The sequence below is a fragment of the Stenella coeruleoalba genome (assembly GCF_951394435.1).
Source record: "Stenella coeruleoalba genome assembly, chromosome: 7".
In the NCBI taxonomy this organism is placed as follows: Eukaryota; Metazoa; Chordata; class Mammalia; order Artiodactyla; family Delphinidae; genus Stenella; species Stenella coeruleoalba.
This window is the reverse complement of record NC_137153.1, coordinates 115621047-115633294: the sequence shown is the minus strand read 5'-3', so window position 1 is coordinate 115633294 and position 12248 is coordinate 115621047. Positions and strand designations below refer to the sequence as shown.

Here is a 12248-nt window from a genome sequence, read left to right as displayed (position 1 = left end):
TCTAATCACGGCAAGAGAATCCCGTGACGTGCCAAGTATGCAGACGGCCACAGTGCAGCCCCGATGACTCGGGACAGGAAGGCCAGCCTTCTCTCCGCGTAGACGCCCTGCAACTGTGCTAACACTGCAGCCACGAGCCACGCTTAAGTGAAATGAGATAAAAACGCAGCTGCACTTGCCACACGTGAAGTACTTCGCCTGCGGTTAGCAGCCACTGTAGGGCCAACACAGACATAAAACATCCACCACCACAGACGGTTCTACTGGACGACGCTGCTGTTGAGTAAATCAGTCAGACCGGAGGGTTAGTTGAGGGTGAAAGTCAACATAAAGACACCAGTCAGGTTTTCTCAAACTCCCACGCCTGGGGTAAGCTGAGGGTGTGGGAATAGGAGGTTCTTGACAACGGCCGGGCCGAGGACACTTCCCCAGCCTAGACCGAGAGGGGAGGCAGGCTCTTTGGGGATCAGTCTTATGACACGTGGAGGACCATGGACTCACTCCAAGGACACTGCCAAACCAGAATGTGTCAGGCGAGAAACGCTGATGAACCAGGCAGCGTTTAACTTTGAGAAGACGGAGCCTACGGGGTGACGTTGGCGCCGTCTTCAACTGTCTGCTGTAGTCGTACAGTCTAGAACCAACAGGTACAAGCTACAGAGGAGCACACTTTGATCCAAGAGAGAAAAAAAATTCCACTTGGAATTTTTTTCAATGGTGAAAAAAGCTACCCTTGAGAGGGTGGGTCATTACACTAGCTTCCGGGTATTCAAGGAAACAAGACTGGTCATCTTGATCACAGGCAAAACAGGATAAACCTGTATGAAGTGGGAGGTGGACCAGGGAAGTAAAGCCTTCAAATTCGAAACCAGCCTCATCCTGGAAAGACACACTCCCAAGACGCCCAACTGAGCGCAACTGGCGGTGCTGATGGAGACCCGCCCACGGCCTCTTTCTGCGCTTGCCTTGTTGGTGCTGTTGAGCAAGGTGAGGATATCCCCTTTCTTCATGGTGACCTCTCGAGGGCTCTTCTCCTGATAGTCGTAGAGCGCCAAGACCAGCTCCTTCCCGGTCTCGTCATCCATGGGGGCCACTTGTTGCTAAAAATCCGAAGGAAGGGCAAACAAAGTTACAGGATGTCCCCGGGGTGGCACCTAAGCCCCCGGCGGACTCCAGCTTCCACAGCTGTCCCAAATTTACCAAACACACCTTTGTCAGAGTTCTTCTCTGAAGCTACCAACAAAATCTGATTCAGGAAGTTCAGCTGTCTTGGGGTCTTTGAGGTCACAAGAACAACACCCATGACCGTGACACCTGCTGGCCGCATCCGGGTCCTTCATCTTCCCCAGCCCCCCAGCCCCCAGGGAACTCGCAGCTGCTGAACGGAAGCCACACTCACCCGGCATGACTGGGCCTGCTCTCGCAGAGCCTGGATGCTGCTGCCGTAAGCGCTGAGATCCGACATCAAAGCCTCGTGTTTCTTTAGCAGAGCCTGGAACCAAAATAACACACGGCGACCCTGAGCAAGAAGCCAGAGCCGCCCTGCTGCCTCTCCCACACGCCACCTGCCTCTGAAATCTGTTTAGTTACCCGGCGACCTGATCAGTCCTCCACTCTCTCCCCCTTTTTGATAAACATTTAATTTGGAGGAAATACTGTGATTTCTACTATAATCTTTTCAGCCTGCCTTTACATGCTTAACTAGGCAACCCCTGAAACACATGAAGGGACATAAAGAACAACATCACACGTACAGCAGATCCACCCCCATCCTAAGAAATAAACATTCCCAACAAGTGGCAGCTCCCTCGTCCAGGGAACCCCGTTCCCCGCCACACTCGGTGCTTCTCCATTTTCCTCTACCGCCACTTCCAAAAATCATCTCAGGTCGTGTCAATATTCAGCTCACTGTGGTTTTTGTGAAGACTGGCAAGAGAAGAGGTAGGCACACGGCTACACCTAGACCTCTATGAATAAAATTTAAGGGGTCCACTAAAAAAAAGATGACTAACAAAGAACTGTGTTTATGTACGTATGTGTATGCAGGTGGGGGAGGAAAGATGAAACAAGAATGGAGAAATGGTCACGGCTGATGGTGAAAGGCCGTCTCCTCTCTTCTTTAAGTATGACTGAATTTCCATAGTAAAAATGGAAAAAAGACGCTGAAACACTTCGAAGGGCGACAGCCGTGAGGCTGCACCTTCCACGTGGTCATTCTCCCAGCCAGCCCCAGCCCGAGCGCGGCAGCCCCCAGCTCGCCTCACCTCAGCCGAGTCCTCGTCCTTCCCATAGTCGGTGCTGCCGACGATGGGCTCCTTCTCCCGCATCCACGACTCGGCCTCGTTGGCATCAGCGAAGTACTGCTGGGCCTGCAGCGAGTCCTCCAGGTCCTGACGCCGCTGGGAGGCCTTGGATTTCAGCGACTCCCACTTCTGGTTCAGCTCGTGGAGCTTGGCCTTCACGTCCTCTGCAGCAAAATGGCCTGCGAGGTAGGCAGGGGAGGGAGGACAACGAGAAGCAGATGGACACATTGCAGCAGGACAAAAACGTCCTCTGTGCGCTCGCAACACCTACGACACTACATCTTGGGGAGCCAGGCCCCTTCATATTTTCAGTTTTACGAGAGGTCCAGGTTCCAGCCCAACAGATCTGCTTGTCTTCTGCCTCCTCAAAGCATGAAGTCTATCTAGACTCTAAGAAGGAGGGTATCCCTAGTTGGTGTCAGTGATGTTATCATAAAGAAACAATAAAAATAACAGCCCCACTCCCCCAACTCCCAGTCACGGAGACACACTTGCCGGGCACTGTCTCAGGCTCCTCAGTGTCTGACCTTGTTTAATCCTCACAACTGTGGGAGCAGGTGATATCATCCCCACCTCACAGGTAACAAGTCCAGCTCAGAGAGGTTATGGGCAAGTCAAAGTCATAGTCAGGAGAGCGCGGGGACGGTCTTCAACCCTACAGCCCAGCCTGACTCGGGTCCACGCACTCAGCCTTCCAAGAAGAGTGCCGTGAATGAGAGTGAAGCCACTTTTCCGACGACACTCACCTTCATCCACCATGGCGTTCCCCTTCTGTGTAACTGCTTTGATGCGGGGCTCATGTCCGGCAATCTCTGCTTGTAGGGCTTGGTGTTTCTTTAGCAGATTCTGGACTCCAATTAAATCTTTGCCTGAAAGAGAAACCACTCCCAAGTCACCCAAGCCATCAAGAGAAGAGGCAGCATAACTGTCACTTAGCTTCCACCACGGTTTACCTAAACTTCCAATTCAACTTAAACTTGACCTTGCTCACTCTGACACTGGTCCCCTTCCTGCCATAAGGGTAGAGCCCTTTCCCAACTGGATTCCTGTCTGATGGCGGGAGGCTGACCTCTGTTGGTGGATGCAGCAATGGGTTCTTTCTCTCGAATCCATGTCTCCTCATCCTCGACGTCACGGAAGAGCTGCTGCAAACGCAGAGAATCTGCCAGCTTCTGCTTCCGGGCAATCATGGGCTCCTTGAGAGCCTCATAGCGGGCCACCAGGGCTTCCTGCTTCTTCTTGATGTTTTCAGCATCAAAGTGGCCAGCATCCTGGAACTGGCGGGCCTGGATGGTGATGCCATCAATTCGATCCTGGGAACAGGTAGGACAGAGTCTTGAAAGCCTGGCCCAGCGTGGGGCAACTATGTTCTGGACATTTCTAGGCTGACTTTATTACTTCAGGTGTGGTTTGCTCACATACCGAGAAAATATAACACGGTTCTTTTCCCATAGCCAAGAGCATTCTTTCTGCCACTGTTTCCCCTCATTCTGGGATCCCAGAAAGGTCCGAGGGGAAGGCAGTCTAATTTGAACAGAAGCATATAGCGCACACATAGTTCCCTAAGAAAATCAACACACTTCATCCCTCCCCACACCAGCTGCTCTTGACCGACTGACCACTCTCACTCCTGTGCTCACTGGCCCAAAAGCCGCGCCCAGGTCACCGTACCTGGTGGGCTGCCACATCGGCCTCCAGCAGGGCGTGCTTCTTTTGGAGGTTCTGCACATTGGTAAGGTCTTTGCCGTAATCGTCCGAAGCCAGGTGACCTTCCACTTCGTACAGCCACAGTTCGATGTCCTCAACGTTGCGATTAAACTGCTGCTGCTGGTTAGCCTCACGGAGCTTTATTCCTAGTCACGGAGGCAAGTTTGATTTCATTAGTTAACACCGTCCTTCTGCCAGTGTGCTCTCAACAATGGCACCTCGCAGAAGGACCACGGGGCAGGATTCTAGTTACAGCGTCACTGCTATCAAGAGGGTAAAGAAAAACCGCAGCCTCTGCTCCACCTTTTAGATGCTGAAGTGGAAGTCGTTTAAGAAGCCTTCTAACCCCCATGGGATAGGGGCTGGCGAATGGTTAAGTGCCCTTGGCTCCCGGCTGAGCTCTGACTTTCAGTGATGAGGCCCAATTCAGTCAGGCCCAACGACCAAATCATCCCCTTCTCACTCAGGCTCCCTGCCCTCCCTGACCAGCACGCTCAACCACATTCACCAAATCAGCAAAGCATCAGGAACCCAGGGCAGGTGACTCCTACCCAGGAAGTGAGCCCGAGTGCCCAGGTCACCCAGCTCAGCTTGCCTGGGTGGCACATGTCCCCAAAACACGGAACGAGGGAGGAAGATTTAATTTCCCAAACGGCCTCCCGTAACCCCATGCACACCTCCTCTATTTTTTTTTTTTTTTTTTTGCGGTACGCAGGCCTCTCACTGTTGCGGCCTCTCCCGTTGCGGAGCACAGGCTCCGGATGCGCAGGCTCAGCGGCCATGGCTTACGGGCCCAGCCACTCCATGGCATGTGGGATCTTCCCGGACCGGGGCACGAACCTGTGTCCCCTAGATCGGCAGGTGGACTCTCAACCACCGCGCCACCAGGGAAGCCCTCCTCTCACCTTTTAGTTCCGTGGCCTCCAGCAGTTTCTTCCACAAACTGATGACCTCATTCATTCGAGCTGCCACCTCGTCCTTGGCATAGTGGTTGACGTCAATCAGCTTTTGCCCGGCTTTCTCCAGGGCGTCAATGCGGCTCTGGTTTGCCGAGAGCTCAGCCTCAAAAGCCTGATGTTTCTGTACTTTCCCTTGCAGGTTGGATGGGTCCTGCCAAGGAAAGGAAGAAGGGAGTTCTATCTTGAACCTAAGGACATCAAGTTACGCTGCATTACCCTCACACTTATCTTTATAGGGAGACATATAAAACGACCAGCTTACATTAAATAGTGTATATTTTGAAATTTCCAATTTCTTTATTTAGCTACAGTTTAACTGTGAGTGTTGTGTTTAGCTTACTAACCAAGTGCTACATGGCAATGCTAACAGGACATTACTTTATAAGCTTCGTCCGTGGCGGTTTTCATCTTCTCATTGACCCAACTCTTGAGCTCATCAGAGTCACGGAAAAACTGCTGCAAGTGGAAGGAATCAGCCAGCTGGGCCCGGCGATACATGGCTCTCTCGTGAAGGGCGTTGCGGCGGCTCAACAGCTGGAAGGCAAGGCTCGCTGTGAATCTCCAGCTCTTACCCCCCCGCAGATCAGGCTCAGAAGGGCCACCCACGGACAGAAAGGAGGTGTGTAAAGAGGCTGCACACTTACTGCATCTCGGCGAGTAGCCACATCTTCCATCGCATAGTGGTTGTTCTGTATTAGCTTGGTGGCAAACTCGTCTAAGGCCTAGGAAGAAGAATAAGGTTCTTCACTGGTGAGCGACTCTTCCACAGCTTGGACCCCAGAGGAAAGTGCAGAACAGGGCATGGAATGCTCTAGACCTGAACTCAGGTCAAGGTTTTCACTCTGAGGTTTGCTATGACAATCTTTATCCCTCAACTGTTTGAGTTTTTGCTTGATGTTCTTAGAGGGCACAGAGTTACGCTAGCTTCAATCAGGACTGGACACAGCTGCAGCTAACGTCACAGCAGGAACTGACGGAGTCAGATATGGGTCAACAGCCTTTCAATTCCTACTTCTAAGGTCTGTGTTCAATGGGAAAATATCTCTTACATTAATGCTTAATTACTTTTAGAGGAAGGTAATCTCAACTTGGAGGTTCACATCAAGAAAATGACTTCATTCTAGAAGTCGTGCTGTGTCTCCAACAAGGTGGTCAATCATCACCGTGAGACTTTAAGCACCCGGAGCCTTCACTGAACCTGCTCAGGAACCTTTTGGAACAAGACGAGACCTCTGCTGGCTCTCATGATAATCTGAAGGCACTGACAGCAGGGAGGGGTCTTACTGTAATCTTCTCCTCCTGGGCACTGAGGGATTTCTCGAAGTCTTCGTGCTTCTTGAGAAGCGCTTCCACGCTATCCAAGGAATCTCCCAGGTCTTCATTCAACAGGAACGCCTTAGAAGAGGAAACAAAATGTTGAGATAATGTCTGATTCCTTTCACCTCCTAAGGCTGGAAAGCAAAGGCTATTCTGGCAGAAGGACAAAAAGAAGGAAAGAAGTTCTATGGCTATTACACCTTCAAATCTCCCCCAGAAAGCCAGAAGCCTCTTCAGATTCCCTTAAAACTAATCCAACAAGAGCATGGAATCCTTATTCCACATTCCACTGAAACTTTTTTCCAATAGCTTCTGTTGCTTCTATTAGATTTAAATTACGCATAATGCTATGTTCTAAAGAAACAAACTCTCTTTAACAAAACACTTCACGCCATCACACTACCCTGAAAAACTGGGGCCTTTTCTGAGGGCCTTTCAATCTTGGCAGCAAGGACCGTGCTGGCAGAGCCCACAGAAGCTGGCAACCCTCCACCTGACGCAGAACTGAACCACTGGTGATCCCCGCACAGAATGTGCTAACTGAGCAGCAGACGGAGCAGGCGGCCGGTTCCCATCCCCAATCACCTCCTGTTTGCTCATCCAGTTGTCCACCTGCTCAGTGTCGCGGTAGAAGAGCTGCAGGTCCATGCACTGCTCATACTGCTGCCGCCGCAGCTCCCACAGCTCCAGCAGCGCGGCCCGCTCCTCGGAGAGGATGGTCAGCTGGGAGGGAGAGGGGGCAGGTGGAGGGAACCTCAGTGCCCACGGTCGCTGGGCAGACTCAGAGGCTGCCCTGGCATTTCCAACCCTCTGCCAACCTTCAGGCCTCTGCTCCGATTTAAATAAGGGAAGGAGAACATTTCCTTGCACGTGTCAGGCAAGCCACAAGAAACCACAGATCCTGAGCGGCTTGCTGAAAGTTGATGTTAAACCTAAGAGGGGTGGCCCTGCTCGAATGAATCTAGAATTAATTTACTGCCACATTATCACAAATAATGTTAGGCAAAAATGGCAAATAAACCCCTAGGTAGAAGAAAAAGGGCATCTATGTAGAAGTGAGGCGGCATAAATGGAGTAGGGGCTCTTAGGTGAGAAATGTCAATTGAGTGGTACTCCGCAGAATATGCTGACTAGACCCAGGAATGCCCTAGGCTTAATTTTTAGGCTCTAAAGTTAATGACAATAAAGTGTGTCTTTGAAATGTCTCTTCTTGGTCTCTGTAACATTAAAAATATATATCGTTATCTAATGTTCCTCAAGCATCTTCATAAAGATACTTTGAAACTCTGGAATTATACACACACATACAAATAATACAAATTTGTTTCCTCTTGGCTCCAACTACTAATGCAGGACTCAGCTCCCTGCAAAGCCCCCTTTAAGTAGGAAATGTGTTGCATGTATCCCAAACAAATGGAACTTTCTCTCCCTGATCAATCACCACACATCTTCTTTTAAAATCTCTGGAGCTGCTGCTTCCAGGCGGAATTTCTTGTGTAAGTTTTCTCACACACCAGGGTGAATGCAACGTCTGGATATTTAAGGCTGGATAATAGCTTTCGGAGACTTAGTAAAAGAGTCTTTCTCCTCTCTTACCTTCTCCCTCACTTCATCTGAGGCGTAATGACCAGCAGCAAGCAGGGCCTGTCCAGACTCATCGGCAGATTTAAAGCTATCTTCGTGAGCATCAATTTCACCCTAACCGGGGGCAGGGAGAAAAGGACAATTTATGCCCAGCATCTTGTAAAAGAAGAGGAAGTTACTGAATTACACATAATCATTACAAATCAGGAATATCACATCTAGAATGAGGAAAAAAATCAAAGATACGGCCAGGTTTCCATATAACAGCCTAGGTCATCGAACAGGAGAGCATCATTTATTAAGAAGTCTGTTTCCTACTGGCTTTTTGTGCCACCTGTCAAACTGTCAAGTTTCCACACATCTATAGGGTCTGAGCTCTCTGTCTTCTGTTCCATTGGTCTATTTCGGGTCTTTCTTGTGCCAGATGGATTTCTTTTTTTTAACATTTAAAAAAATTAATTGTTTATTTTTGGCTGCATTGGGTCTTCGTTGCTACGCACAGCCTTCTCATTATGGTGGCTCTTCTTATTGCGGAGCACGGGCTCTAGGCGCGCGGGCTTCAGTAGTTGTGGTATGCAGGCTCGGCAGTTGTGGCTCATGGGCTCTAGAGCGCAGGCTCAGTAGTTGTGGCACACGGGCTTAGTAGCTCCACAGCATGTGGGATCTTCCCGGACCAGAGCTCGAACCCGTGTCCCCTGCATTGGCAGGTGGATTCTTTTTATTTTAAATAAACTTATTTTATTTTATTTTTGCTGCATTGGGTCTTCGTTGCTGCACGTGAGCTTTTCTCTGGTTGTGGCGAGCGGGGGCTACTCTTCGTTGTGGTGTGCAGGCTTCTCATTGTGGTGACTTCTCTTGTTGGGAGCATGGGCTCTAGGTGCATGGGCTTCAGTAGTTGTGGCACACAGGCTCAGTAGCTGTGGTGCACGGGCTTAGTTGCTGTGCAGCATATGGGATCTTCCCGGATCAGGGCTCGAACCAGTGTCCACTGCATTGGCAGGTGGATTCTTAATCACTGCGCCACCAGGGAAGTCCTGCCAGATGGATCTGTTTATGATTTTATAATACCTGGTAGGGTGAGTCAGATGGATCTGTTTATGATTTTATAATACCTGGTAGGGTGAGTCCCTCCCCTGTTCTTCACAATTATCTCAGCTGTTTTTGATTTTTTTTTCTTCCAAATTAATCTTGTCAAGCTTCCCCGGTGGCGCAGTGGTTGAGAATCCGCCTGCCAATGCAGGGGACATGGGCTCGATCCCTGGTCCGGGAAGATCCCACATGCCGTGGAGCAACTAAGCTCGTGTGCCACAACTACTGAGCCTGTGCTCTAGGGCCCGTGAGCCACAACTACTGAGCCCGTGTGCCGCAACTACTGAAGCCCGTTCGCCTAGAGCCTGTGCTCCACAATGAGAGAAGCCACTGCAATGAGAAGCCCGCGCACCGCAACAAAGAGTAGCCCCCGTTTTCCGCAACTAGAGAAAAGCCTGTGCGCAGCAACGAAGACCCAACACAGCCAAAAATAAATTAATTAATTAATTAAATTTAAAAAAAAATCATCTTGTCTCATTCCAGAAATAAAGGCCTTCGCCTGGAATTGCACTGAATGTATAAATCTTGGGGAGATTTTGTACCTTTATAAGAGACCATTCCATCCCTGCCCATCCTTTTATTCAGTGTTTCTTTTCTTCCATCAAAACTTTACAGCTTTCTCCACGGATGTCTTACACAACTTTTGTCAGATTTATTCCCAAGTATCTTATATTTTCCGATGCAATTATAAGTAGGATTTTTAAAAATTACGCTTCTAACTGCTGCTAGTGCATATCTGACTGTTGTATATTAATTTTTATATTTAGCACCTCTCAGAAGACCTACAGTAATAATAATTTTAAAAATCTTGTTTAACAGTGTTTTCTAGAATTTCTTAGCCATAGAAACCCCTTCTTCTTAAGGTAGAGCCTATTAAGATCTCATAAAAGTAGTTTCCCAAGGACGCTCTCTGGGGAAATAGCAAATCATGAAACTTAAATTCACCCAAACCAACTATGAAATTCAGCATTTAAACAAAGACATTGTTTAAGGTGGCACAGGACACACGTGCAAAACAGTAGCACCTCCACCTTGCCAGAGCTTGGCCCTTTGCTTTTAGGAACCGTAGTTATTCTCCTGACATGTACTCCCTTAACCATCTATTAGAAGAAGGTAAAGCAAGTCTCCAAAGGCAGAACCAGCCACAATCCCTATGGCGAGAGCTACCTGTGAGCAAGGTTTCAGCCACTTCTGGCTATAAGTGACAGAGCTACAGTGATGCCCTGTTAAGCTCGTGGCCTTACTTTTGGAAGACCGTGGAGACCTTACCTTGTGCTCCTGATGCCTATCCAGCAGGGCTTCGGCCCCAGCCACATCGTTGGCAAGTTCATCTGCATTGATGAGGGCTTTCATCTCAGTGACCCAGCTGGTAAGGTCTCTGAAGTCGGCAAGGAAGCGCTGAAGCCTGGGAAACCAAAGGTCAGTGAGGAGAGGTCTCGAGGGGAGGCCCCAGATGGAAGATGCCGCCCTAGAGCTCTGAATTCATGTCCTCGGATGCCTTAACGAACCATACAAACTCTAGCCCTCGGAAACATGGGACTCTTTCAATCTAGACTATAAAGGAAAGCAGAAGAAGGCTGAAATCAAGCCTTCAAAATTTAGGTTCTGTCTATCACTCTAATTCCCCAAGCTTGTCCCTTATTTTCAACTTCCTTGTCACTCCCCAGTTCAACCCTTAGTTATTATTAGTAAGAAGCATTCTCTCCCTTTCAATCCTTGATTTACTCAATTTTAACAGAGTATTTCACATGATGCTCACATTGCTAAAGAGACTATTTCCATTTCTATTGGTTCTAACACAGTGATATGAGATGGAAAAAAGATGTGTATAGTTATAAATATTATGTGTGTACATGCAAACACTACAAAGTTTCCAGTCTCCAAATATAACACAGAAATATATTAATATACAATATAAAAATATATAACAAATACAGTAAGAAAAAGTCATCTGCCTTTTCTTACTAGAGGAAAGCTGTCAAGCGATACAGAAGGTTTCTCAGCAGAGAGAACTGACCGTCAACTCTGCCTTCCTATCGCCTCTAAAAAAAACGCCCCCTGGTACGGGCTGCGGGGCCCTGGAGGAGCATTTCTACCTGTAGGAATCGTTGAGACGTGCGTGTCTCTCTGCGGCCAGGGTGCGGATCTGCTCCCAGTTGGTGATCAGCTCCTCTCGTTTCACTTGGATCTGGGTGGCGCTCAGAGGGTGGGACTGCTGCAGGCGGTCGGCCTCGGCGCACAGGGCTTTGACCTGCAGACACACTCCGTCAGGGCTGCTCTCCTGACCGGGCTAACTCACTTATAGAGTCAGCTGCCTTCAAAACCCACCTTGTCCTCCAACGCAGCGAGATCTCTCTCCAAACCCTCGTGTTTCCGAAGCAGAGCCTGGACGCTGGCCAGGTCCCGGCCAAAATCATCAGAGGCCATTAACTGTTCCTTCTCCTTAATCCAGCTGATGGTCTCGTCCACATCCCTACAGCACAGAGGCACCTGTTAATCCACAGTTACGACACCCACCTGGGACTGGGAGGCCACGCGGGGCCAAGACCCAGTCAGCCCCACATCTTCCTAGCCTCGCCCTGGGCCTCACCACGCACCCCCCGGGAGACCCCTTCCCGCAAGCCCCTCAGCTCGGTACCTGTTAAAGCGCTGAACCTCGGCTGCCCCGAACAGCTTCCCCTGCCTCTGGAGGGCCAGTCCCTTCAGCCGCTGCCAGGCTGCGTTCACCTCATCCTGCTTCGTCTTGATGAGCTCCTCCTCAGGGTGCTGCTCCTGAGCCAGGAAGGGCAGAGACTGCCCTCAGACCAGCACCTCTGGCCCCACCAACTGCGCGCCTGGCCTTGGCTCCCTGACGCGGCCGCCTCAGCAAACCTTACTGTTCTAAAGAAACACTGGCTTTTTGTGTGGAATGAAGGGAAGCTCATTCAAAAAGAGCTTCCATTGCTTGCTCTATAAAAAGGCGAGAGCCATTCTCTGCGCCCTGGAGCTGTGGGGCAAGTCTCTCTCTGTGCATCAGCACCAAACCCCCTGCTTAGTTAAGGCCCTTCAGCGGCACCTCTGTGGCGGCCTTGTCAACGCACCACTCGCCCGAGCCGCTCCAAAGTTCACTGTTTCAAACGTCACGAGGCTATTAATAAGCATTCCTGCCCAGACACATGGTTTTCCAGGTCTGTTCCTGACTTCAGACTGGAGATATTCCTTTCAAAGTATTCTTCCCCACTAACCACATTCTGTCTTGTTTAAATAAAACTAACATGTAAAGTAATAAGGTGAAGCACTTCCGGGTTGC

The 12248-nt window shown here is 49.7% G+C and overlaps 1 protein-coding gene across 3 annotated transcripts in view; it reads right to left on the bottom strand.

Annotated features, from left to right (window-relative positions):
• Positions 1-12248, bottom strand: part of SPTAN1 (spectrin alpha, non-erythrocytic 1) — a 60568-nt gene that overhangs the window by 30902 nt on the left and 17418 nt on the right. For all 3 annotated transcript variants that reach the window (XM_079927870.1, XM_079927871.1, XM_079927872.1), the window contains exons 6-21: positions 11598-11731; positions 11288-11432; positions 11056-11210; positions 10229-10364; positions 7883-7984; positions 6872-7009; positions 6254-6364; positions 5614-5691; positions 5348-5503; positions 4916-5120; positions 3975-4156; positions 3373-3616; positions 3050-3172; positions 2265-2482; positions 1400-1492; positions 966-1100 (exon numbers count right to left, since the gene is read on the bottom strand). In XM_079927870.1, the coding sequence (XP_079783996.1) occupies positions 966-1100; positions 1400-1492; positions 2265-2482; positions 3050-3172; positions 3373-3616; positions 3975-4156; positions 4916-5120; positions 5348-5503; positions 5614-5691; positions 6254-6364; positions 6872-7009; positions 7883-7984; positions 10229-10364; positions 11056-11210; positions 11288-11432; positions 11598-11731 (2355 nt within the window). The remainder of the gene's footprint in view (positions 1-965; positions 1101-1399; positions 1493-2264; positions 2483-3049; positions 3173-3372; positions 3617-3974; positions 4157-4915; positions 5121-5347; positions 5504-5613; positions 5692-6253; positions 6365-6871; positions 7010-7882; positions 7985-10228; positions 10365-11055; positions 11211-11287; positions 11433-11597; positions 11732-12248) is intronic.